Source organism: Arachis ipaensis, chromosome B04, assembly GCF_000816755.2.
Source record: "Arachis ipaensis cultivar K30076 chromosome B04, Araip1.1, whole genome shotgun sequence".
Classification (NCBI taxonomy): domain Eukaryota; kingdom Viridiplantae; phylum Streptophyta; class Magnoliopsida; order Fabales; family Fabaceae; genus Arachis; species Arachis ipaensis.
Window position 1 is genome coordinate 176,588 of NC_029788.2, and position 26,874 is coordinate 203,461.

Below are 26,874 nucleotides of genomic sequence, written 5' to 3' on the forward strand. Positions count from 1 at the left end.
TGGGAACGAATAAATGTTGCACCAATCGACGGGAAAGGGCGAAGATAACAGAGAGAGAGAGAGAGAGAGAGAGAGAGAGATAAGAAGTTCGATTGTTATAGAAGTTAGCAATTGCCTTTGCAAACGTACTAACTAAACTGCGTATCGAATGTTGCGTACGTACGTCTCCTGATAAACGACGTCGTTCAGATAACCTTTGTGCTTTCGGAATCATTTCATAAGTAATTTTTTGAAAGAACTAAAAATAAGATATTTATCCTTTTATATTTTTAATTTTTTAAAATTTTTCCTTTCTTTTTAATTATTCTTTCGAGGAGAGTCTCCACTAGGATTTCTTCTTACATTCAACATCGTCACAATTGATTCTGTGTAAAATCTTTTCTTTGATGTCTTCATGTCAGCTTCTACCGTCGCACCACACTACACTTTCAGTTGAGTCTGTGTTTTTGTTTTTCACTATCGCATTAATCTGCTAGGTTTCTCCAGTATCTTCGCCGATTCTATCCCTACAGTCGCTGTACCACGCATCGTTGTTGCCTACGAGCCCAAGAAAAATGGCTAGAGACAGCGTCCTTACCTGCGTGGCAATCGGTGCCATCAGTATCAGTGAGGATTTGATTACCTTGTTCTCTATTTGACTTTCATATCAAAACATACAGTTTTTTTGTTGTGTCCTTCACTTAGCAAAACATGCCACAATTTTCTTTCTCTTTCTTAGGTTTTCGATTTACTAATGATGTGTGTATTTTGAAACTTCTATTATATATGCAAGTGCTGTTTACGGGACATATGATGCAATTTTGCTGAGTCCTTGATTATGATTAATTATTGAATTTGATTGTTGTGATTTCGTTGGTAGAAACTATTTTAATTTCTAATTGAATAAAATTCTTAATTTTTTTATTTGAAGTTTAACCTCTGTTGTAGAAGTAGAGTAATAGTTGTGAAGAATTAAAATACAATGCATGGTGTCTTATATGAGAAAACTCATTGGATTAGGAGTAAATTTTAGAGATTGTATCAGTAGGAAGTCAAAGATATTTCTGATGATGCTGATTTGTTGAGTAAAATAAAATAAAATAAGAAAGATGACTGAGGGAAGGGATTTGTTGATTTTATCTCATGATACCTTTTGTAAAACTTGTTAGTTTAAACTTCAGAAATATTTAAATTTCAGAAACGTGATATTGAATGCATGTTTTTTTCTCTTTCTCTCTTTTTTAATTGGAACTCTTATGTATTATTGTATTTTTGTTGTAATTCTTTATTTTTATAGCATTTTGGTTCTGGCACAAAACTTTGTCTATACTATTGTAGCTTGTTGTTTGTCTTGCATTTAAAAATTAACAAAATTAATTGCTTGTCAAAACAAGATTTAAGACTAATTTCTTTAGTGATGTACAACTTGCCAAATTGTTTTTGAGTTTGTTCTATATAGGCAATCATGGAGTTAATTTTTCTATATTCTATCATGGGGTGCCCAATGTTTTGTGTGTTCACCCTGTTGGGCCACCGTGGGGAGCTCTCGACCATCGGGAAGGAATCAAGCGAGAAAACATAAGATGAGAAGACACCACATCCAACTAAAAATCTTATGGTGTCAAGTTAATGGGTCTCTCATCTTATAAACTCCTCACACTTCCTTGCTTTCTTTGATGTAGGACTAACTTCATGCACTCCTCATACTTGCAATATTAACAATACCAAACCTTAATAAGGACAAGTTTGTTGATTTTCTGAACGAGTTTGTAGAGAAGCATACTCAATAGTTCAAAGATTGCTAGTTTCAATAATATTGCATTACAGTGAAACTTGTTACTTTTGCCATTTAGACAAGTAAAAGTTTTAACAGGTTCCAATCTTAGGTCCAAAGTTTTAGTTGGTTTATAGGGGCTATATCCTATGCTTTATTGAGATTTTGCGGCACTTGAGAACCAATTGGTTTCCTCTGTTGTTGACATTTTTATTTACACTTGATAGAAACTAGTTCTTGGAGAATTTTATATATAGCTTGTTATCAACATTAATTAAAAAAATTTACTCTTTAGTTGTCTTATGTTTTTTAGTTTTTACGTATTATTTGGGGCTACGATAGATGTGCTCATCCTAAATGGGAACATTGTGCTTTGGCAGAGTAATGTATGTTTTTTCAACTTTTTTTTTTAGTTTTTATAATTTCCATCGTGTTGATTTTTATAATTTAAGGGTGATTAGCATTTGTAATTTTTGTCATTTTTAAACTTTAAAATTTTTACTCGTGTTTTAACATGCAGTAATTGGTTGATGAAATCATTAATAGTTTTTTTTTTAACAAGCTATTGTGGCTGGCATGATTCAATTCTTTGTATATCTAAACTAACGTTGATATCGAATCCAAGATTAAAGAAGTTAGAAACGTGAATCAAGCTAAGCAAGTGCAACATCCTCGCATATATAATTGCCACTATAGTTGATTTCAGCTCAACTTTCAGGTTTTTTTCACACACAGAAAAAACTAAAAAAAAGTCATATGGCTAATGCTATAATCAACATTACACATTTGCTTTCAGAGAATACCAGCTTGTCTCTTACAACGCTGAAAAATCACTCATTAATCATTATACATTTATACTCATCATTTCAACGTTGTAAAGGTCGTGCCACATCGTCAAAAACTTAACTATAGTTAGCTTAAAAAAAAGAGAATCTCAAAATATAACCAAAGACATAATCATGCACAGACATACAGCAGTGCCAATCACAATTACATTTAGGCTAAGCTTTTCACATGATATCCGACAATTTCGCATGAGCTAGTTTGGTGTCTCTAGGTTCACATACAGGCCCTGCATCCTTGGCAAGAGGGAGTATCGTCGTCAGTTGAGTCTTTTATCTTACGGTTCTAACTCTACACGAGGAAATCAAATTATCACTTACAATGGAGTAATCAACTACCTACAATAAAAATCACAAGCATGCATAGTAAACTTATTGGTCACAACAACAAAGCAATAAACAATATAAATCACATTTTCCTGCAAAGAAACAAATCTCGGTCTAAAGAAAATAACAAAACTAATTGGAGTAAAAAAATGTAAGATCATGAAAGAATTGCTCCTATACATATGTATGTAAACAGTAAATGTAATAAATATAAAAGTAACATCCCAAGTAGATACCTAGTAATGCTTAGTTTAAAAAGAAAAAAGTAGATTATACTTTGTAGCATACTCAATAAGTAGAGTCCAGAGTCTTGGAGCCAATATCCCAAAAATTACATGAAATTGAATAAAGGTTACTTGATCATGCAAGAGAGAATAAATGAACCCATAATAAAAAAAATTATTTGAAAGTTGAAAAGATACATTTTACTATCTTCTTACCTTTATGCAATACAACAACAAAAATAATAATTATCATATATCCCACCCAATGAGAGTCTGCTACATGGATAAAATAGTGACATTACACCCTATCATAAATTATGTCTAAATTATGGGGTAAATTGCTTAACATTTCTTTCAACTTTGAATATACTTTAATCCCAACAACCATATTAGAAAGGAAGAGACTTATCTCAAACTATGAATCATCACGTCAAATATTCAATGCATTTTCTTATATCATTATCCACAATTAAAATATGACTACACTGGAAAAATATGACTTTTCTGATTTTACAAATATGAGCAAGTTAGAGATATGACCCACATATAATTACATAAAAACAAGTAATCGTCACAATATAAAAGTTAAAGTTCTTACTTGTAGACAGCGAGGACCTTGGAGAGAAGTGATAGGAGAGAGAAAGTCTTCTTAACAACCTTGGCAGACTTAGAGAGCAACAAGTATGAAACTACGCCAATGAGGACAGGAACAGTTTCAACAAGCTGAGCAAAAGAAAATAGATACTCAATCACAATGTTAATAATTTGATGTGCATAAACGCGTGAAAATGCTAAGGATTGTGTTTTGAACATAATGATCCACCCAAGTGGCAAGACAATGTCAGACATAAGAATCAAGAACAATTTCCAATTCAACTTAATGAATGAATATTGAATAGAGTTGGAAAAAAATAAAAAAAAAAACCTTGCTAATTGTTACTTCTGATGTAAATCATGTTAAGAGTGAGGTATAAGCCACATTTGGCAATTTTTCGTAATCTAACTTGAATACTTAATCAATTTATGTCAACTATAAGAATCAATAACAAAACACTAGAATTAGCTACTCTCCTAGAAATTAGAATTAAATATTCTCCCTTAAAGCACATAACTTCTAAAATGCAGAAATCCTTAGATTATTTACCTGCAAAGTGGAACAATATCTCGTTTAATTTCTCGAGTCCAAAGCGATGACTTTAATTGTACGGCTATAATAGGACGATGAATAACTTGCTTCAAATAGGAGAATAAATGGAGTTTCGTCTTCGAGGGAGACAACAGCAAGACACGGCTAGACCACCTAAGCAGAGGCCATGCTTACCGTCGTCCGCAGCAAGAAGCACTTCTGTACGAAGACGACAAAAGTCCTGCGGAATTTTTGCCGGTTCTCCTTCCCTTCAACATTCATATTTAGGACAGACTTTGTCAAAGTCGCCAACGTAACACATTTGAGGCTGTCAAATATTGCCTTGTCTTCCTCATTCAGTTTGCGATAGTCAACCTTTTTAGGAAAACGATCCCCTACAATATTTTAATAGTAACAAATGAGCCAAAAGGGTTCAGTTTAATCTTTTATATACCAATGAACCGAAATTTAAGGGAGAAATGAACTGAAAATAAGCAAGAAGTGGAAAGTGTATTACCGCCATGGCTTATCCCCAGCGTAGCTGCTACTTTGGCAGGTGTTATGTATATTTTTCCATGGAGAGTTTTCAGGCAACCATGATACTCATCATAGCAATCAATCAATTCTTTTAAGAGGGCGTGAGATACCTTCATTTCTGGGACATGTGCCAGGGCACCGAATCCTATTTCTTCAACTATATCTTTCTTTTCCTGACTCATATTCTTGAACACTGTTGCTAAATGATAGTATTTCTCTATGCAAAAGAAGTACTGAATATAGTAACAACCAATTTCAAAGCCCTAGTTACACTATCCACTGAACTGGTTGAAAATAACAACAAATTTCATTCCATGCCCTAGTTATACTGTAAAAATGCATTCACAATAGTTCGATCTTCTAAACGAAGCAAATCAATCCAGTAAACCTAAAATGCAACTAGGAGAAATGCGACATTGCAAGATTTCAAGTGAACAGTAGTTTTCTTATACCTTTGGTAGTCTCTGTTGCTGTTTTTGTTCGTTTGTGGTTGTTCGTTGCCAAATCTTCTAGCTATTCTTCTGCAGTAGTGGTTTTCGCAGAGAACGTGACTGAAATTTCAGTGATTTTGAGAGAGATTCAAAGAGAATGATTGGTTTCGTGCATTTTGAAGAAGAAGGAATGTTTTATTATAATGAAGCGCGTGGAAGTCACGTTTATTTTAGTGACGTTGGAGGCGGGTAAATTTATTTGGGCTTGGGTCAACTTGTGATTTAGGGTTTATGGGTTCAGGGTTCAGTGTTTTGGGGGTTTAGGGTTTACGGTAGGGTTCATGGTTTACGGTTTAGGGTTTAGTATTTAGGGTTCAGAGTTCAGTGTTCAGGGTTCAGGTTCAGAGTTCAGGGTCAGTTTCAGGATTTAGGGTTTAGGGTTTTAGGGATTTAGGGTTTATGGGTTCAGGGTTCTGGTTTTAGTGTTTAGGGTTTAGGGTTCAGGGTTTAGGGGTTTAGTGTGTTTTTAACTTTCGGTTCGCGCAGTGTATTAATTTTGGTTCACTGTGTTCTTTTTTATTTCTAATGTATTGGTAAATACAGTGATTACAATCACTGAGAACCTAGAATAAAACAGCAGCCAGACAGTTCCAACAGATATATAAATATTAACATTTGATATATACATTGATATTAAGAATAGATATATACATTAACATTGACATATATACATTTGAAAGAAGCATTGTTTGATACATACATTGACATATATACATTTGAAGTATGCATTTTTTGCTTTTTAAACAAGTTAAACAAAATATTATTAATTACAACTAGTATATGCTATTTGCTATCTAAATTCCCAGATGTGTATTTACAATAAGGGTTGGAGAGGAAAGCAGATGGCTTGGTGAGTCGTATTGCTTCAGATTCCAAAATTACTTGGTCTCTGATTTTGTTAATTTAATGCAACAGAAGATTTGGACCATATTGATATCTGAAGTCATCAATGTCTTTCTACATTTCAATTGAAATGAATTAGTTACATAAGAAATGAATTCAAATGAAATAAGAACAATATCATTCAAAGCCCTAATCATAATGTAAAAATGCAATCACAATAACCCTAAACCCTGAACACATTAAATATCAAGTAAATCAAAATCACATTAAATAACAACAAATTTCACTCAAAGCCCTAGTCATACTATAAAAATGCAATCACAGTTATCCTAAACCCTGAAAAAATTAAAAGGAATCCACCGAACCGAAAAACATTCACTTAGTGAATCAAAATTATATGAGCTACCGAACCAAAAATTGTTTATGTGGTGAATTTTGTTGATGAAATTTCAATCAACAAGAATAGTATTTATGCATAGAAAAAAAGTATTGAACAGAGTAACAACCAACTTCAAAGCTCTAGTTACAATATCAACTTAACTGAATGAAATAAGAAAAGAACGAAGTTTATTAATTTAGAAAGTACTTATTTGTGTCCAAGCTTTATATTTATATCTCTTCCCGCTTTTTATTTTTTGTATATCTATTGTTTCAAGCCATTTCATCACGAATATTCCATAATCATAGCTAAGCAAGAATTGAGTATAATACGATCAATAGTATATAAAATAAAATACATTAAAAATAGCACTATAGAAGAGAAAGATTCTTACTTTGTACGTTGACTATTCAATTGGATATACTCTCCTTCCTCTCCTAGTCCATCCTCCATTAAGGGTTCCGCCCCAGCATACACCCTCATCTGAGAAATTATTAAACCCTGAAAGAGACCAAAAAAGTAAATAAACAGAACCAACAATAGTCAACCAAACTCCTCTCATGTACAGAATAATTTGAATAATTTACAAAAAAATAACTTACAACAAATTTGTTCAGTTCCTTTCTCGAATTAGGTATATCTTCTAGCTTCTTGTTGATAGGGTCAAGGACATAGAACTTCTTTTTGTTTACATCAGCAATCCACAACCACCAATGCCCTCCATTGCAAATTGGAACAAATAGCTGAAATTTTGGAAAATTATAGAATATTTCAGTCGAAACAATAGCAAACAAGAGAATTATCAAAGAATTTTTAGAAATTACAACTTACAAATGGATGCGATACAAGTTTCCTTTTGTCAAGAAACTGGCGGTGGTGGGCATACTGCTCAATATCAAACATGTAGGCTTTGTTTGTCCTCTTATCAGTGTACTCCACGCCATATGTTCCCAACATAAAATTCTGCAAAATGAACATCAGTTAAATTACATTTCCACCGAACCGAACACAAATCATATGCTGAATAAAACGTGAAAAATATTCAATCATCAAGAGAAAAGTTTTCTTAATACAAAAGAACTCAACAGAAGACATAAGAATCAGGTGAACCAATATTTACATTCTGTCCGAGCCGAAAAGTAATCAGCAGTGAATAGGAAATTTAGCTTACCACAATATCCTGCGGCACAATGTATATTTGTTTCTGATACTGCTTCATTTTTATTTCGTTGAGAATAATGCTGTGTATACTAACCACCTACAGGATGAAAATTTATGAGATATACTATATAAGAGTGTTTAAAAAAATCATTAATGTTAATGCAATTGGAAAAGAATTTACCACGGCATGCACATCTTCTTTGGGCATTAGAGACATGAAATATTCTCTTAGTCCCTCGTAGAGTCCCTCATGTTTCAAGACAAATACTGTTTCATATTTATTGGTACCGTCTTTTGTCTTTTTTACATGTGTCATCCAATGATAACACTTTTTGATCAGCTCGTTTGTGATTTTTGTCTTTTTCTGCGGGGTTTTGTAAACTTGAGCCGCTGTTAAGGTTGATTCTGAAGATGTTCCTTTATCAAATTTTAATGTTGCTGCCACTCCAGCATCTACCACCATCTCTGCCAGGATTTCAAGCTGTGAATCACTCTCTTTAGAGGGCTGAGTTGGTTGAGATGCTGGTGGACTTATCCCAAGGCTAAAGGAAGTCCTTTCATCTTCCCTTTCCTTAGGTTGAGCAGCACTGCAGGATGATAGATATTTAACAATGATATTAAACAAAAATGATATTTAATCACTATAGTGAACCGAAATCCAAACAAATAGTGAACCCAAATCCAAACTTACAGTGAACCGAAATTATATTAAACAAAAATGATATTAAAGAAAAGCAAGTAACATACCTGTCAAATGATGACAAGATTAGAGTTTCTTTTTCTGATTGCCATGCCACTTGAGGTTCTTGTGATTGTTCTTCATCAGAAACTTGATAGACATTGGCATCCTTGAAAAACTCTTCAATAACAGAGCTTGTAAAAGACCCTGTAAAAGCCTGCTTTTTGGATTATAGAAGGCAGCTATAAGAAACAGAAGAGAGTCCAAAGACAACAACACATTGAATTCATTTCTGGTTTCAACCGAACCATAATTAAACCATGTATAAGCAGTAAACATTATCGATATTTATATAAGCAGTAAAACTTACACATCAACAGGTGCTTCTTGTTTGGATTGTTGCGCTGTTGGTTCTTTGCAGGGCTGTTCCAGAGGTCTGCTTCATCAATAGAAAAATTTAATAACCCAGCTAGAAAACAATTGATACAGTTGGATCCCTTCACTATCTTAACTGAAAAAAATCTATAAAATTTAGAAATGGATAATAAAAAAAATGCAAATCTTCCTATATCCATGTAGATGATACCTGAATGAGCTAAAATTCTCGTATCAAAACTCTTGTTTTTTTAGTTAGTATTAAGTCTGACGAGAATAATATTCTACAACCAGCAATTCGTTGATTTTCAAACCAACCCATTGGTTCGGAGCTTTAGCGGGTCTATTGATCGAAATCAATCGTTTTTTTCCAGATGCATTGATATTCCCCTTTTTTTAATTATAGTTACTGTCGCAGGAAGCGGTGAAGAGGATTCGAATTCTAAAAAAAAAATGTAAACATTTCTATAATTATCCCAAACTATTATCATATTTAACAATGATATTTAACAGAAATTACTCTAATCATTATAGTGAACCGAAAACCAAAGTTATACTGAACCAAAATCCAAACTTACAGTGAACCGAAATTATATTAAACAAAAGTGATATTAAAGAATTTAATGCTTACACATTAATAGGTGCTTCTTGTTCTGATTATTGTTGTACCGGTGGTTCTTGGGCTTGTTGCTGTTGTTCTTTTGCAGGGCTGTTGCATTAAATAGAAAACAGTTCAATAACAACCATTAAAATTAATAAAAAGAATTTTTATGTGAAATTTACTTTTCATTAGAAACTTCATACACATAGTCATCTTTGAATAAGTCTTCAATTACAGAAATCGTAAGAGATACTGTAATACCCTGCTTTTCAGCTTCTTGAGGGCAGCTGTAATAAGCAAAAGAGAGTCCAAAGACAAGAACACATTGAATTCATTTCTGTTTTCAACTGAACCATAATTAAACCATTTATAAGCAGTAAACATTGAACAAGATTCATGTGATGAATAAATATTTATTAACTTACTCATTATTAGAAGTTTGTTGTGTTTCCTCTTGTGGAAGCACATAGATGAAGTCATCCTTCATCAACTCTTCCTGAACTGAACTTGGAAGAGACAATGCAAGAGGAGGTCTAAGAAATGTAAATAAAAATAAAGTTAATGTTGAATAATTATAATTTGTTTTGAAAAATAGGAATTTGCGCATTGAAAAACTCACACATCCAAAGGTTCAGAACGAGTTTGTTATTGAAACTCAACGATTTATATTTCAGATTCAGGTGTAGGTCTAGTGACATTTAAACACAATTTTCTTGTGATTAATTAAACAAAAATTATTAACTAAATCTAAAAGAGTAACATAAATATTTTTAACTTACACTCGTGGAGTTTTAGACGTCTTTCTTGGGAAGATTTTCTTTTTTCTAAAAATTTGACCGGGCTGTCCGGGTATTTTTCCTAAAAAAATAACAAATTAAAATTAGAAACCAAGATTAAAAGCAGAGGTCTAGAAAGATATTAAATTTATTTTTGGGCAACCATCGAATCGAAAATACAATATGTAGTGAACCAATTTACCTGATATTGCTCGCAGCATTTACAGAAGGTGTAGAGCTTCCTTGAGTCTGTAAGACTTGCTCACTATCCATATTTATAGTCGGCACCCTAAGCAATATAAATAAATATTAGTAATTGAATATAGAGGAATTAGAAAAGGTTGTAGCAAAAGTAAGCAAAGTAAGAAAAAGAATTATGGAATAATAAACTGAATCTTACGTCTGAGAGAAATCATTTTGTGTCTGTGGAGAGTCAAACTGATCCGGAGCAATGTTTGTTGACTGAGCTCCATTATTTCTTTTCTTTGATCTTTTTTTCCTTATCATCTCTAATGCTCGTTTTCTTTTTTCGGCAGCATTGTCTTTTGCTTGTTCAGTTCTGAAAGTTCATAAAATAAGTATCAAGGAACCTAAAATGTAAGTATCAGTAAAAGAAAATATGATTTGAGAAACCTACTCCTTGTCAGGTTAGGTTAGTGTTTTTGCTACCCTTTCTAGTTGTTTTCTTCTTTTTATTATGGGTGTTTTCTCAATTTCATTTTCTCTGTAAAACATATAAACATATTGAATTTATACCAGAGACAAGACACTAACAATGAAGTCAACCAAACCCACAGATACCACCGAACTGAAATAAATGAAATTGCTAAACCGAAACTTAGAAGCCCACTGAACCGAAAATAAATATATATGCAATCAACAAAACGTCTCACAGAAATTATGCAATACTTATTCGTTTTCAGATTCGCTTGTGCTCTCTGAATCTATAGGCACAGGCTTTGTTTTTTTAGTTTGTTTCTTAACCACCTTCAATGGTTGTTTTCTTTTCTTTGTTGTAGTTTTTTTATTTCTTCTTCTCTGTAATATATAAGAATAAGCGCATAAGAACAAATTTAAGCAAATACAAATTAAATAAAATTGATATGAAAATTAAACTTACTGGCTTTCGGATTCAGATTCGAAAAGTCTTTCTTCTTATGAAGAAGAATCTGTCTCAACAATTTTCTTTTTTATTTTCTTTCCTTTTTTTTGTCCAAGTTACTTGTTTTTGTTTTTTCTTTCTTTTTTTGCTTTCTGTACAGAAGTCCCTAAAACAAAAATAAGGTCTCAATTATGTAATCATCAAAATAACAAATTAACAATCCGGTGAACCGAATGAAATAATCATACCGAATCGAAAAATATTCAAATGGTGAATAGTACATGACAACTATTTATTCATCAAGAAAAATGTTTCTTAATGCAGAAACATTCAAATGAACAAACTAACAATTGCAAGTAGGACAAATAATTTAATTATAACCTAAAAGCATTTCAAAGCAAATTTTTCGGGGGATTTTAGTAGAGTATTTATCAATGGTTGTGTTGTTTCGGATGAAATCCGTTCAATAATCATTTTCCTTGTCCCATAGGTCACCCATGGTGCAGGGGGAGCATCAGGTGCAAACAGGCGGGAGAACTTTGTTTCATGGAAGTATATCAACATTAATACAAAAACACAGCCATCAATAGACTGTTTATTCCCCCTCTCTCTTGTTTTCAACTCCTTTCATTAAGAAGTTGAGAACATGCTTTGCCCAATCCCATTTTCTAATGTTGTCCACATGAAAAATCGGTGGCTTATGGATTGGGGAGGCCACACTTACTGTTGTGGGGAGCAAGAAGAACTTTTGTATGAAGACAACAAAAGTCCTCTTAAATTTTTTTCGGTTCTCCTCCCTTCTACACTCATATCCAGCACATTCCTTGTCTGCTGGATTCAGCTTGTTGTAATCAACCTTTTCAGGAAAAAAATTTTCTACAATATTTTAATAGCAAAAATCAGACAAAAACGGTCAGTTTAATTTTTCAGACACCAATGAACTGAAAATAAGCAGTAAGTGAAAAATGTATTACCTCCGTTGGTTATGCCGAGGGCAGCTGCTACTTTTCGAGGAGTTATGTATATTGTCCCCTGTAGAATTTTCACGTATCCTCTCTCTTCATCAAACTAATCAAGCAATTCTATCAATAGTGTATTAGAGACGTTCATTTTTGGCACATGTGCCAGGGCACCAAATCCCATTTCTTCCACAATATCTTTCTTTTCTTGACTCATTTTCCTGTACACTGTTGCTATTGTCTTTGGCGTCTACAATAGTGAGTTTTCTGCAAGTTTTGAAACAGAATGTGAGGATATATTTATAATACAAAATAGATATTATTCAAATAAAAGTGGATAAATATATTTAATCTACTTACGTTATAATGTGTCTTCTCCTTCATTGTTGCCATTTTTTTGTTGTGTTTTGCTGTAATAAAAAAATTTTGGTCAATATTTCATTCAATATATCAACAAGCACAAGCATGTATATGTTAAACAAGTCAATTAAAATGCCACAACCCACTGAACCGAAAATGAACCGAAAATTGTTCACTCGCAGAACCAAAATTACAAAGGCTACCGAACCAAAAAATGTTCATGTGGTTAATAAATGATGATCAACTTTCAATCAACAGGATATTATTACAGTAGTATGGCTTATCAAAGTGAAAGAGTTGTCTCTAATGTGAATTGTCCTAAACAAAACTCATTCAATACATCAACAACCACAAGCATGTGTATGTTAAACAAGTCAATTAAAATGCCACAACCCACCGAACCGAAAATCCTTCATGCACAAAACCAAAATCACAAAGGGTACCGAACCGAAATATGTATATAATTATTCACACAAATAAGAACAACCACATATATCTTAATCAAATATAATGAAACAATTTTACAGTAGTATGGCTTATCAAAGTGAAAGATTTGTCTCTAGTGTCAATTGTCCTAAACAAAACTCATTTAATACATCAACAACCACAAGCATGTATATCTTAATCAAGTTAATTAATATGCCACAAGCCATCGAACCGAAAATCCTTCATGCACAGAATCAAAATCACAAAGGCCACTGAACCGAAAAACGTTCATGTGGTTAATAAATCATTATCAAATTTCAATCAACAAGAATAGTGTTCTTCAATGCAAAAGAAGCACTGAAGATAGTAACAGAGCTCTAGTTAAACTATCCACACCAATAAGAACAAGCACATACATTTTAAAGCCCTAGTTATATTGTAAAAATCATTCACAATAGTTCAATCTACTAAACGAAGCAAATCAAATCAGTAAAACTAAAATGAAACTAGGCGAAACGCGACATTGCAAGATTTTAAATGAACAGTAGTTTTCTCATACCTTTTGTAGTATTTGTTGCTCTTTTTGTTTATTTCGCTTGCCAAATCTTCTTCCGATTCCTTTGCAGTAGTGGTTTCCGCAAAGAATGTGATTGAAGTTTGAGTGATGTTCAGAGAGATTCGAAGAGAATGAGTGTTTTGGTGTATTGGTTTCTTGTTGAAAATGTAACGTTCTTTCATAGTGAAGCGCGAATGGAAAACGAGAGGTTTTTTTGTGTCTAGCACATGTTTTTCACTCTCCATTTAATGCGCCTAAATCAATTTGGGCTTGGGGCAACTTGGTTATATGGTTATATGGATGTGTAGTAAGCCTGTTAAAATCAAATTCTTATTAATCAAGTAGGTTAGTCTAGTAATTAGCTCACTAGTTTGTTTAAGTGTTGGGGTTCGAATTCTGATGGCTAACAATAAACTTTTCAATAGAGTTTGGATTCGATAGATTAGTTCTTGATATGTTGAGTGGAGAAATACCATAAAAAAAATAAATATAAATATAAATTATATATATTCGATGTGATGTAGTTTTAAACTTTTAATTGTTGCTCACATCTGCCACTTTTCCACTATCGTTCGGAAGAAAGATAAAATTATTTTTTAAAGAAAAAACTAGAATAAAAAATAGAAAATAAAAAACATTGAATCAATAATTAGAAGCTCTTGTTTCTGCACCCGTGGTTTTCAACTTTTTGTTCTGGAACCTCCGAAATCTTCTCCTTTTTCCAGTTTTCTAACCCAGTTTTCTGTGCTTGATCTTCTCCTCGTATCTTGTTTTCCCTTTCTAAAAAGATTCCATAATTAAAATACCCACATGCTGTTTCCGCTCTACCCTAAGGTACAAAGGCATATTCCAACTCAATAATAGCAGACATATAGAGATATAGATATAGAAAAAGAAAATAAAAATTCAATTTTTTGTTTCTGGGTTGTCAATTTTTTGATCTGGGTGTATTGAAGCTCAAGTGAGGAATACTGGGTCGTTATTGGGTTATAGGAGATAGGTGGGTGTAACTGCAAGGCGGTGGGATTGGTGGTTCTGGTGGTGGAGCTGAAATTATGATGGAAGATTAATGATTTCGAATCTGTGTTTGACAAATAATACTGTATCTGAAGCAAGCAACCTAGAGTTCAGGATATGGTTTTGTGTTCTGCAATGCGGCGATTCTGAATTCTGGTAAAAAAAAAAGAGTCTTTTTTTCTTCTTCGTTTTTTTGGTGGCACTGTTTGCATGCCATTTTGATAGTTTCCCTGAGCCTGAGGCTCGGGGGAGGGATCTGAAACTGAGATAGAAAGAGTCATGGCGTCTTCAGAGAATGAGCCTTCTCCTCACTCTCCTCCTCCTCCTTCTCCTCCTGCCTCTGAAGAAGTTAGTCTTCCTTCGCACGTTTGTATGCAGAAATTCAGGCTCTACGAGACTCGATCGGTAATCTCCCTTTTCTTATTTCTTTCATATGTTTTGCTTAATTTTATTCTAGTTTGGTATCTGCTATTGTTGTAGTAAGATCTCTTTGAATTCCTCATGTGATTTGTACCGCATCGTTGAAAATTTTGTGTAATTTTTATTTCACTTCAGGTCAAAGATTTTATCAGTGTACTGATTTCTGATTCATATTCATATAAAGTTATGACATGCAAGTGAAAAGGGATTTTTACAGTTTTTATGTATTTATAAGCTTTTGTAGTTATACGGCACTCGTCATCTTGCAACTGGCTATTAGTACTGATATTGCAGTGTTGAATGTTTTTGGATGAAGCATGAAACCAGCTGAGCATTGAAAACATCTGATTTTGCATGGTAGACTGCAATATGCATGTTGAACTTTCAAACATTTGGTATTTTGCACCATAGAGAGTACTCATAGAGTTTATAACCTCGTTCAGCGTTGTCTTTCTGAAATGTTATTTTTTGTCTTGTCGTTTGAGATTATATTGATGCTTCCTAGTCATTTTTAACCTCGAAGTATTATGTATCTTTTGCCTAAACTCATCTTTTTAAAGTGAGCCTCATTTCAAGCTTTAGATGCTTCGCAGTATGAACTGTTTGGAAGAAATAGTGGGCTATAAGATTGGAAACTTTGTTGAGGTTGCAGTTCTTATTGTCCACTCCTTTTCTTTGAAACGTTTTTACCTTTTGAATTTGTTTTGTGCCACAGAACTTTTATATGATAGGAAGGGACAAGAGCAGGACATATTGGAGAGTGTTAAAGATTGATCGCCTAGATCCTTGTGAGCTAAACTTGCGGGAAGATTCAACCACATACACAGAAAGTGAATGTTCTGATCTGTTGCGCCGGATACATGAGGGTAACAAGGCCACGGGTGGCCTGAAATTTGTTACAACTTGTTATGGAATTGTTGGTATGTAGATCCATAACGTCTTCCGCGCATGCTGACAAATTATTAGCACTTATCATAATATGTTATTCTGCTTCTATGCTTTAGGGTTCATCAAATTTCTGGGACCTTACTACATGCTGCTTATAACGAAAAGAAGGCAAATTGGTGCAATCTGTGGTCACACAGTATATGCTGTCTCAAAGACTGAGATGATTCCGCTGCCTAATTCTTTGGTTCGGCCTGATATCATCAATTCTAAACACGAAAACAGGTCTTTACAATTCCACATGCTATCAAACTAAGTCTCTTTCTTTTTTCTTCTTTTTTCTAATTTTACTTTCGTCTTTAGTTATCCTGCTGATTATATCCCTCTGTCCGATGTTTACACTATTTTTATTCTCCTCTGTTCATATTTCTTTTAATTTGAACAGAACCTCATGTAAAAATTTCTTGATACATTCTTCCTATTTTATCCAAATATATAAAAAATAACTTATAAAACAGTGGCACAGATTTGTTGAGGAGAAATTATTTTGATTGGGAATTTGTCAATGATGAAATAGGACATGATTGTGTTGTGCTAGGTGTTTTTATTTTTCTCTTGTGCCATCATTGAATTTAAACGCAGCATTTTTGCCTCATTTTCTGTTCACATTTTTTATTACTTATATGATTTTTCTCATTGGTATTTTAGATACAAGAAGCTGCTGTGCACAGTCGACCTTACAAAGGATTTCTTTTTCAGCTACTCATATCACATTATGCGTAGTCTTCAAAGAAACATGTGTGATAATGAGACAGGCCATGTCCTTTATGAGACCATGTTTGTGTGGAATGAATTCTTGACACGAGGAATTAGGAATCACCTCCAGAATACTCTTTGGACAGTTGCTCTAGTTTATGGCTATTTTAAACAGGTGAGATGAACGACACTTTAAAAATCCATTGAATACTGTTAAGCTAGTTGAGTAATCTTGTTAAATATTTGGTGGCTTTACAATTTGCCGAATCCCTGCTATGCCGAAGTAACATTATGGTACTTAACTTGTGGCTTTGCTAGGACACACTAACGATATCTGGGCAGGATTTCATACTCACACTTATTGCAAGGCGATCACGTCATTATGCTGGAACTAGGTCTGTAGTCTTCATTGTGTTATCTTTATCCTTTTAAACACTGTAACTTGTTACAACGTGATCATGTATATTCTGTGGTTGGTTATAGTGTTATACATCTGATTCTATAAAATATAGTATGAAACCTTCACAGTATATGAGTTGCCTTTCTCATGATTTGGTCACTATGCCTTTGAAGTTGGAATGTGTAATGGGTACTAGATATGAAATGATACATGAAATGTTCTTTACTTTTGCTTGTGATGCAATCATAAAAATTTGAAGGATGGGTATGGCTGCAAGTGTTCAAGTTCAAATGATACATGCAAATTCATGGCTTTATTTATATATTTTTATTTTGCAGATATTTAAGGCGAGGTGTGAATGAGAATGGTAGAGTTGCTAATGATGTTGAGACAGAACAAATCGTATTTGAAGATGTTCCAGAAGGTCTACCCATCCAAATAAGTTCTGTTGTTCAGAACCGTGGTTCGATCCCTCTTTTCTGGTCGCAGGAAACTTCACGTCTAAATATTAAACCAGATATTATATGTATGTATTCCAATTTCATGAATATGGCAATACTTGCAAAGATATCTTTTCCCCCATAACTTCTTTCCTTTCACGTGTTAATGTCCTTATGTTTGCTAATAAATGCATTCTTCCCACCAGTGTCAAAGAAGGATCAGAATTATCAAGCCACCAGACTTCATTTTGAAAATCTTATGAAAAGATATGGAAATCCCATAATAATTTTAAATTTAATAAAGGTAATTTCCCATAATCCTCCCTATATATTACATGTCATCATATAATCTAATTATCTCAATTTTAGATTTTCTTGCATCTTGGTTGCGATGATACATTGATGTTATATCTGGTAATGTCTTGACTAGCTTTATGTTATAATAATATTTTCTAAAACTCAGAACATTAAATACTAAAATGACAGTAGAAGTTCTGCCGATGGGCTTGGTGTCTTATATTTGACTCATTTACGTTTTATGAGCTTTTTGAGGAGATTAATGATATGCTTTTACAACAGACGCACGAGAAGAAGCCTCGTGAATCCATACTTCGCTCCGAGTTTGCTAATGCAATAGATTTCATTAATAAAGATTTATCTGAGGAGGACAGGCTTAGGTTCCTTCACTGGGATCTGCACAAACATTTTCAAAGGTTGGTGTCTTTCATCTTACCCTTTGATGCAAACTGCATTGTTTGTTCTGAGTAAGCTTATTCAAAAGTGCCTCTTTTATTTTTTCTCTCTTCTTTTGGGGAAAAAACTTCCAGCAAAGCTACAAATGTGTTGGTGCTTTTGGGCAAAGTGGCTTCATATGCCTTGACATTAACTGGTTTTTTCTACTGCCAAGTACCACCAACATTGAGGTCAGAAGATTATCTCAAATGGCCGTGTACTGAGTAAGTTTTGCATTTCATTACAAATTTTCAATTACCTTTTCAACATTGTTTAGATTTGTTCTGTGTACTTGTGTAGTGGCTTGAGATAAAACATAAGAAAAGTTATTTACACTTTTTCACAGAACAAACAAAGCAATGTTAACTAAAAAAGCAATAAATCCTTTGTGGAGAGTTGGAATACTGGAAATTGTTTCACTGGCTTTTCATGTGAACTGATGTTAAGTTTGGCTTCCAGTAATGTCGATAAGGAAAGCTTGTCACCTGCTGGACATGTTGGTGATGAAAACGAGGATGCTAATAATTTAGAGAGGAAACCTAGTGGACGAGATAATGATGCTGATGGAAATAATTCTATCAAACCACCCATGTTGCAGAGGGGTGTGCTCAGGACCAATTGCATAGACTGCTTAGATCGCACAAATGTTGCTCAGTATGCATATGGGTTGGCCGCACTTGGCCGCCAGCTCCATGCTTTGGGAGTTATAGAACACCCAAGGATTGACATCAATGATCCCGTAGCTGATGATCTTATGGGGTTTTATGAGCGGATGGGTGATACACTTGCACATCAGTATGGTGGTTCTGCTGCACACAATAAGGTGATTTGTAGTTGCAATTTCAGTCTGCAGTTCAGAGCTCAACCTTGTGAATTGATGTTTTTGCTACATCAATTTGTGGCCTTCTAAATTATTCTTTGCAGTAGATGAGACTTCTTTAATAATCATCCTCAGCAATTTTAGGGATAAACCAGAGACAGATAATAGCAATTGGATGCTATACAACTGTCTTGTTAGCTTTGTTGTATTTCATGTGTCGTTTTTAGCGAACATTGATAAATTTGGCATGATGAATACAACTAATTGATGTTATGCATAATGCAGAGTTGAATCATATTTGCATTTGTGAGAATGGAGTTACCTTGCTGATAGGCTGATCAACATTTAGCTCTTTTTTTATTTCTTTCCCGATATATTCCGCTTTATCATTAAATGGGCGGAATGAAAGTTGTCATTGGATTGTATATAAAAATTATTTTATTGAATTGATATGTAGTATGGTGTAACATAACAGTTCAGCAGCCTTGTCTGATGGTTTTTTCTTTTAACTAATGTTTCTACGTAGATATTTTCGGAGAGGAGAGGCCAATGGAGAGCTGCAATACAGTCACAGGAGTTCTTCAGGACTCTTCAACGCTATTACAGCAATGCATATATGGATGCTGAGAAACAAGATGCAATTAATGTGTATGGACTGCAATAATGCATTTTCTTATCTTTCATGTGCTTCCAAGTTACATTTGCAGGGGTTGACTTGTATCTATTAATCATAGAAATGTAGAATCCTGCTTATCCAGTTTGTTTGTTGCTTGTGTGTTCTGTTTCTACCCTCCCTTCTTTTTTGGAAGAATCTTATAGTATGCTTTTGATTGGGATATGAATATATTTCTTTTCATGTAAAGAAGGTTTGATAATACAGGAAAAGGTAAATAAGAATTCTGCTAGTACACTGTAAAATAAATTAACAAAACATTGTTGATGGACTGAACTCTCCAATCTCCCTGCATTTCTTGCTTTTGTCTCAAATAATAGCAGGTTTTTGTCTGTCTATTTTTGGCAGTTGATGCCTTTGTTATATATTTCCTGTTAGTAAAGATCTTTCTGTGATCTTCAATGATTACTCTTTTATACAATCATGAGGTGATTCTTTCCTACCTAATTTGCACAGATTCTTGGGAGATTTAGAGCCACATGGTAAACCTGCTCTATGGGAGTTGGGTGCAGATCAGCACTTTGATGCAGGGAGATATCGAGATGATGATGCAAGGTATCTGAACGCTATTTATGTAGAAGATACCTTTGTTGCATAATATTCCTTGAATCAGTTTTGTGTAAAGGTTTCTACTCTTTAGAACTTAAGCTGTTCGCCATCTCCTTCCTTATAGTATTGCATGATCTATGAAACTCACCCCTAAAGATAACAAAACCTAAAACTAAATTCTAGTTTAAAAAACTTGGGGTTAAATTGTTGCATTTAGGAGATATTAGGGAAAAAAATAGACATATGATATACAGCCAGTAGTGGTGATCTTTTATAACAGCCAGTGTAAAATAGTAGTAGTAATAGATCTAGGCATAAATATCTGAAGTAAATCAAATAACCAGAAATAAGAAAGACGTTGAAATAAATGACATATATGCAGAACATTTGATTAGTATTTGCCCTTTTGATCCTTACAGTACTATGGTCATGTGGGATCATCAAAAGCACAAGTGTCAAGTTTGATATAATATACAACGAACAAGTCTAGAGAGTATCAGAAATGAGTTTATAGATACCACATTCATAATAATTACAACCTTGCTGCAAAACGTCCTGATAACATGCAGCTATTCCATTAAAAATATCTGCTGTTAACCCTTTGTGGTAACTCTGAAATTTTGTTTCTTAGGTCAATTATGAAGAGATCCTTCTCAGACGGAAACATTCTTCGTGATACTTCTACACCTATGTCAGCCCCGGATGCCAAGGATGAACAATTCTCAAATGCAAGCATGCCAGACCGATCTGGAGAAGCAAGCAAGCCCTTTTGCGAGTCATCTCCTGATATATCTACTACTGAGAGTGACATGTCATTTTCAAGGTTTTTATTCTGTCTCCATGCCAATTTGAGTTTCAATCTGTTTCATACAGGAGATAGTTTGTCAGCATCCCATTTTATGCATCTTCTCTCTTTTGTACTGTGATCATGATTCGTGAGAGAATTTAGCAATCTTTCTGTTTGAGAACATCCAATCTTTCTGTTCGAGAACATCTGTATAGTAACTAACATAATAAATACACTTGAACCTGCATAAACCGGAAGATGGAAGAAGTTTATTCCATTCAAAACATTCTTCTCAAACTTTTAGCCTCTGATGTGTTTGAACATTGGAATGCCAATTAAGAGAGTGCAATTTCTAATTTGAAATCTAAACTTTGTTAATAGGCTCCCACCATGCTGATATTAGTTGGAAACTTATGTTGGGATTTTGCCAGTTGCTGTTTCTTTGTCCATACAAGTTCACGTGATGATATGCAATTTTTTAATTCTTTTCCCAATGTAGGTATACTCCCTCAATGCCTCGGAGACAGCTTTTTGGAGACATGCAACGAGAACGCTTCCATGAAAGTGACCATATTTACTATTCTGATCACGGGGATTCTTTCAGCTGCTCCAACTTTGTTGACTTGGATTGGCTATCTTCTTCTGGGAATTCATGTGAAGATGAGCTATATGACAGGTGACACTTTCTAACATTATGTCATTATGTATTCCTTCCATCAAGAATGTTGTATTGCGGGAAAGAATATAAGAGCACAATGGGGTATGGTTAGATTTTATAAATTTTATAGTGAAGTATCTCTCACTGAGTATATGGGGGTGCTAGTAACTCCTGATTTCTGATCATCTCCAAAATTTGTTGTATTTCTTTCCTTCCTTCTAGAGATATATTCTCATTTTAACAAAAAACAGTTGTGTTTATCTTTCAACTGAAAGCAGGTCATCAATTACCAACTCTCCAGTTACCGGGCTTTCTTCAGAAAATATTACCAATGGAATGGTAGAAGCTGCTCCATCCACTAGTGATTTGGCCAGTTCCAGCCTCAAGGTTTTTACTACCCTTCTGATTATACTATAATATTAGATTCCACTAAAATGCAATGTATCTAGTTCTTGTAGCATGGATCTTGTTTAAACCCAGCAGGCACTTGCCTTTTATAAAAACGAAGGATTTATCCTGTTTGGGAAGGAAACTAAAACAGACCAAGTAAAAAATCAATCCCGTTCTTGGACCAGTAGGAGTATACCGATTAAAAATGATCATAGTAGGTGTCACCATATGTCAAGTGTGTGACATTCCTGAGGGAATACGAGTAATAATTCTGTGAAATATAATTATCAGGGAAGGGAACGAGCTGAATCAGAGTTATCTTGTGGTAATGCACAAAGTGATGCCAAGTCCAACGTGCCGGATGAATTCCCTGACACTTTTGTTGAATGGGTAACTTATGGTCAGACACTTTGCCATTGAGAACATCTGCAAGCAAGCAATGATAGTAATGAACATCTTTCCCATTGAGTTGGCGTCCTCTGCTTGATTAGAAGAACACTAGAAAGATCTCAATGATAAGGAAAAGGACTACATTTGAGTAGGCTTCTCTGTAAGATGCTAAGGAAGAATCCTGGGGCCTTTCTTGGTAGTGACATGCAGCATTAGTTGGTGCAAAATCTCCATCAAATCCCAAGAAGCATAGCAAAAAAGAGTACATAGCAAACGGTTGTAAAAATTCTTCTAAGTTTTCCCGCTCTTATCTCCTTTATTGATGATGTTGTTTCCCTGCAGCTGGCTGTATTTCTTAACCCTTTTCACCAGTTAAAATATGATAGTAGGTGCACTTGTACATATCGTTACCCTGTCTAGTGGGACCTCCACTTCTTAGAAATGCAGTTAATTGATTCTTTTTAATAACTTACTGCAATGTATAATTCATGAGAACACTGTTATTTGGGCTTAGTACCAATAGTAGTGTTTTTCTGTTTTGCGGTTCTTAGGAAAAGCAATAAATTTCCTGTAAACTCCAAATTACCCAATGCTACTTTTTTCTATGATACTGCTCATTTTGTAAACTACTGAAAAGCCTAACTTATTTAGTTTCATTGCAAACTGGTTCAGTTTCTAGTTGGATCACAACACGAGCACTATCACATCAAGTACTTGTTTCATGATTAATGTTTTTTGAGTTGGTGCTCAAAAGATTCAGGTGTCAACAAAAATGTGCTTTTAACATTAAATGTTGGTCTGGCTAATGGGATAGTTGATCTGGCCAACTGTTTTAGTCTTTCATTATTTGTGTTATTTTTAATTAATTTTAACAATGTACAAGCTGGAAATACAAAACCCCCAATTCAATTTGGGTGAACCCTAAACACTAATAGTTCAGTTGTCACTCTCCCTTCTGTAGCGGTTCTTGGTTGCAAATCATGGAGCAAGATGGAGACATGGTGCGAGCAAATGCATAGCAAGAAAGTCCAAGACACTACCAACAAAGAAAAAAGATAGTTCTTCTCAACACAGTAGCCCAAGATTTGATGTACAAGCCACAAGTTGATTAATGATTACCTCAAATTGAATAAATGAACTCGAAATGAAATGGAACAAAACTCACTTGTGAATCGTAGGTGAAAGCTGAGAGGAGAAAAAGACTAAGCATTAAAGAAGTGAATTATTTAAAATGCCACATAAGTAGTGAAAGATTAAGAGTTAGCATCCATTCCGTTAGCTAGATCAGCATTTAACATTGTCGGAAATGAAATTCATTGATGGATGGGTACGTTTTTCAAATTAAAAACTCGAGACTTTTTTGTCATTCAAATCTTTTAGGCTTGTTTTTATCAGCGTATGAATCTTTTGAGTATCGATTTAATAGGTAACTCTTAAATTTTAGGCACATATGCTAGTGAAATTCTAAGCTGGAAAGTTCACAAGGAAGAGAATTCTTCACGCTATCGTAATAAATGAAAAACCAGGTGCCAATGGGTCGCAACTGGTTTTCTCGCCTAATACAAGTTAGGCCACAGAATTCAAGGCCACAACAAAATTTATTCCATCTATTTATATACTAAAATTAACCACCAAAATCAACCATCATTTATGAGTATAAATACATATTTAGTTAATTTTCAATGTATATTTTATATTCTAACATGTATTTTATAGTAGTGACTGATTTTAGTGTACACATAACATAGTTGTTATTTAATAATTACACTTAAATCTAGTAGGTAAAACAAGAAGCTCAATAATAATAACAATAATAATAATGCTGCTCCGTTTCAATACCAAAAAAATAACAATAATAATAAAAAGCAGCAGCAGCAGCTGCTCTTTAGTGGATAATTAATCGCATTAAAGAAAATTAATTCTCCCGATATTAATGCAAAATCTGAGCAAACTACGATATAAGTCCACCAAATATCAAACTAAAGCAAGGCGCACCACTAGATTTTGTTGCAACTGATCTCAAATTTCCAGTGGAATAAATAAAAAATGTAGTCCAGCCGCAGAAAAGTCAACTAAGAATGGGAAAGATGCGAGTAATATGCTCCAATGGTACACTATCTGAGGAATTTTTCTTCAAAACTGGGTCATTAAATTCATTTTTGGGAAGGACAATGAGCTGACCCTTGCCTTGGCTCTTCTCTATGACCCAACCATAGTTGGCTACTTGGTGCTCGAGGAATTTGTCCAAGGATAAACCTTCTATGTTGATTGCCTGTGCATTTCACAAAGAACAAACCATTTTAAAATTTGTAGTTACAGAGATCAATGCAACAATCATACTCGTATTAGAAAGTAATGAAAACAAAAACAATCTTCATACAAACCACGGTTCCCAACAAACTTCAGAACACCAGTCAACAGTAATATTAAACCCTAGTATTGTTGTACTATAAACATGTGTCATCCCATCACCTCAAACATGTTCAACTAGCACTTAAGAGAATGTGTATTTGGTTCCAGCGATATATGAACTCAAGCTTCAACAATGCTACAAGCACAATTACAAGCATACCTCAGCAAGCACAGTTCTAGGAACCTTTTGGTAAGTCAAGGAAAGGACATGAATAGCATAGCCTTGGACTGCCTGCTCAAATCCTGCATTTTGAATTTTTGATTACCAATTGAAGTCAGTGTCTTAGCATATGACAAACATGAGCACTAAGAGTGAACATATGACAGCATTCTGTAATAGTAGTAAATAATGTAATGATATATCATATACATGCTTAATTTCAAGACAAACAAGCTTCCCAATGGCACTTGACACAACTAATCAGATGGAGCAAAGTATACTTAAGCAGTAACAGCATGACCAAACTATAAATTCTTGTGAATAGAAATTTCAAATCTATCTACTGGTTTACATTCTTCAAAATTCATTGATTGGTAAACAGCCAATAATCATTATTCCATGAATTATAAAATAAAATACATAATGTAATACCTGGAACGGCATCAACTATATGACGATTTTTTGCTGCTTCATCCCAGAACTGACGAAACCTTCCTGTCTGAGGAGTAGACAAGGATTAGCTTATAATTTCAAACAAGTGCCCAAGGCTAGAATAACAAAGCTGTTGCGTACCTCCAAATAGTGTGACAGAACAATCAGTGTCTTAAACTGCTCCTCCATTTGCTAAGAATCACAAATAAAAAAAATATTAACATGGCACAAAGTGTGATAAAAGAAAAACAAAACTGAACTAATCATCAACACAATGAGCCCAATTCAAATACAAATGCAACATTCCTGGAACACCAGTGGCTGCAAAACACCTTTCTGATTTTGTAAACTTAGTTATAAATTCATTTATTCAAATCTCTACTTATATGTACAGAAAATCAATAAGAACTGCTGCAAGAGGAGACTAGTTCGAGAAACATACCACCCGCTCAGGAATCAAAAAGAGACACAGGCTGAAATCTGGAGCTGGCATTGCCATAAGGGCCTGTTCACAAACAAACAAATAAATAAGAGATTTAATCATGTGCTGACATAAACTATTCACAACAAGCAATACAAATAGTGCCATGAAATCGAAACCAGACACAAAAGCGTATTAAGCACACCTTAACCAAAATGCGGGCTACAATCTGAGAACTCATCTTATCCGGTTCAAACTGCAGTGATAAATCCAAAGGAAAAAAAACTATTATTTGTGACCCAGTAACAACTTCGTGAGCTGAATTTAGTAATTGATCCTAAAACCAGTGACGAAATAAAAAAAATAATAGTAACGAAAATTATAATAAATAAATATTTACCTGGTAGAGGCGAAGAAGGCAGAGATTTGCGTCGAGGCTGTAGGTTTGCGACGAAACCTGGTGAAAAACAAAAAGGAATTTGTGATTTTGAGAGACTTTTGCATGATAGAAGAAAAACCCAAAGAAGAAGACAGGGGAGAAGGGGAATAGGAACCTGTTCGTTGACATAGTTTTCGAGATCGGCAAGAATATCGGGATTATATCGATTTACGGCAACAAGCTGCTCTACTGTGTATGCAACCGGCGGCTGCTGCTGCTTTGGTGCTTCTCTTCCCATCTTTTTCTTTTACCAACGTCTCTCTCTCTCTCTCTCTCTTCTCTCCCTCGAACTCTCTCTGGGTTTTCTGAGGACTGAGGTAAACAGGTGATGCGAAAACCCTATTTACTTTAACTCAAATATCTTACCAACTCCAAACACAACCTTTAGTAACCCTTTTTTGCCGTGGATTTGCTACTTTGTTTCGATTTTATTTTCTATTGGATTTTTTTTTAATTTAATTTTGATGCATTGCAAATTTGTTAGTACAAATAAATTTTATATACATTTAATTATATAATATTGTATTAATAAAAATAATTTATTTATCATTTAAAAAATATGATTAGATGATTATA

At 34.1% G+C, this 26,874-nt stretch overlaps 3 protein-coding genes across 4 annotated transcripts in view; 1 reads left to right on the forward strand and 2 right to left on the reverse strand.

The window, feature by feature from the left end:
- The window catches only part of LOC107638425, a 4,261-nt gene extending 4,175 nt beyond the window's left edge, over window positions 1-86 (reverse strand). For both annotated transcript variants that reach the window (XM_016341681.2, XM_016341680.2), the window contains exon 1: window positions 11-86. The gene's annotated coding sequence lies outside the window, so the exon portion shown is untranslated. The remainder of the gene's footprint in view (window positions 1-10) is intronic.
- LOC107638424 (phosphoinositide phosphatase SAC3) lies at window positions 14,150-23,042 on the forward strand. The gene is made up of 16 exons (XM_016341679.2): window positions 14,150-14,939; window positions 15,670-15,874; window positions 15,959-16,124; window positions 16,548-16,770; window positions 16,914-16,990; window positions 17,334-17,521; window positions 17,642-17,739; window positions 18,015-18,148; window positions 18,263-18,391; window positions 18,627-18,990; window positions 19,514-19,635; window positions 20,117-20,215; window positions 20,841-21,032; window positions 21,496-21,672; window positions 21,933-22,041; window positions 22,336-23,042. Exons 1-16 carry the CDS (start codon window positions 14,814-14,816, stop codon window positions 22,462-22,464), a joined length of 2,538 nt encoding a protein of 845 aa, XP_016197165.1. The 5' UTR covers window positions 14,150-14,813; the 3' UTR covers window positions 22,465-23,042.
- LOC107638423 (eukaryotic translation initiation factor 3 subunit K) lies at window positions 24,212-26,671 on the reverse strand. Its single transcript, XM_016341678.2, has 8 exons — window positions 26,414-26,671; window positions 26,260-26,316; window positions 26,065-26,115; window positions 25,881-25,943; window positions 25,580-25,630; window positions 25,439-25,505; window positions 25,007-25,089; window positions 24,212-24,706 (listed from the first exon to the last, which is right to left on the reverse strand). Exons 1-8 carry the CDS (start codon window positions 26,534-26,536, stop codon window positions 24,503-24,505), a joined length of 699 nt encoding a protein of 232 aa, XP_016197164.1. The 5' UTR covers window positions 26,537-26,671; the 3' UTR covers window positions 24,212-24,502.

Excerpts from the sequence above, each read along its gene's own strand:
- LOC107638423 (XM_016341678.2), bottom strand. The coding sequence starts at position 26,536 with ATGGGAAGAGAAGCACCAAAGCAGCAGCAGCCGCCGGTTGCATACACA. Across the intron at positions 25,506-25,579 it reads TTCTGTCACACTATTTGGAG|ACAGGAAGGTTTCGTCAGTT; the intron begins GTACGCAACAGC and ends TCTACTCCTCAG. Across the intron at positions 25,090-25,438 it reads TATAGTTGATGCCGTTCCAG|GATTTGAGCAGGCAGTCCAA; the intron begins GTATTACATTAT and ends TTCAAAATGCAG.
- LOC107638424 (XM_016341679.2), top strand. The coding sequence starts at position 14,814 with ATGGCGTCTTCAGAGAATGAGCCTTCTCCTCACTCTCCTCCTCCTCCT. Across the intron at positions 17,740-18,014 it reads TAATTTTAAATTTAATAAAG|ACGCACGAGAAGAAGCCTCG; the intron begins GTAATTTCCCAT and ends CTTTTACAACAG. Across the intron at positions 18,149-18,262 it reads CTGCACAAACATTTTCAAAG|CAAAGCTACAAATGTGTTGG; the intron begins GTTGGTGTCTTT and ends AAAAACTTCCAG.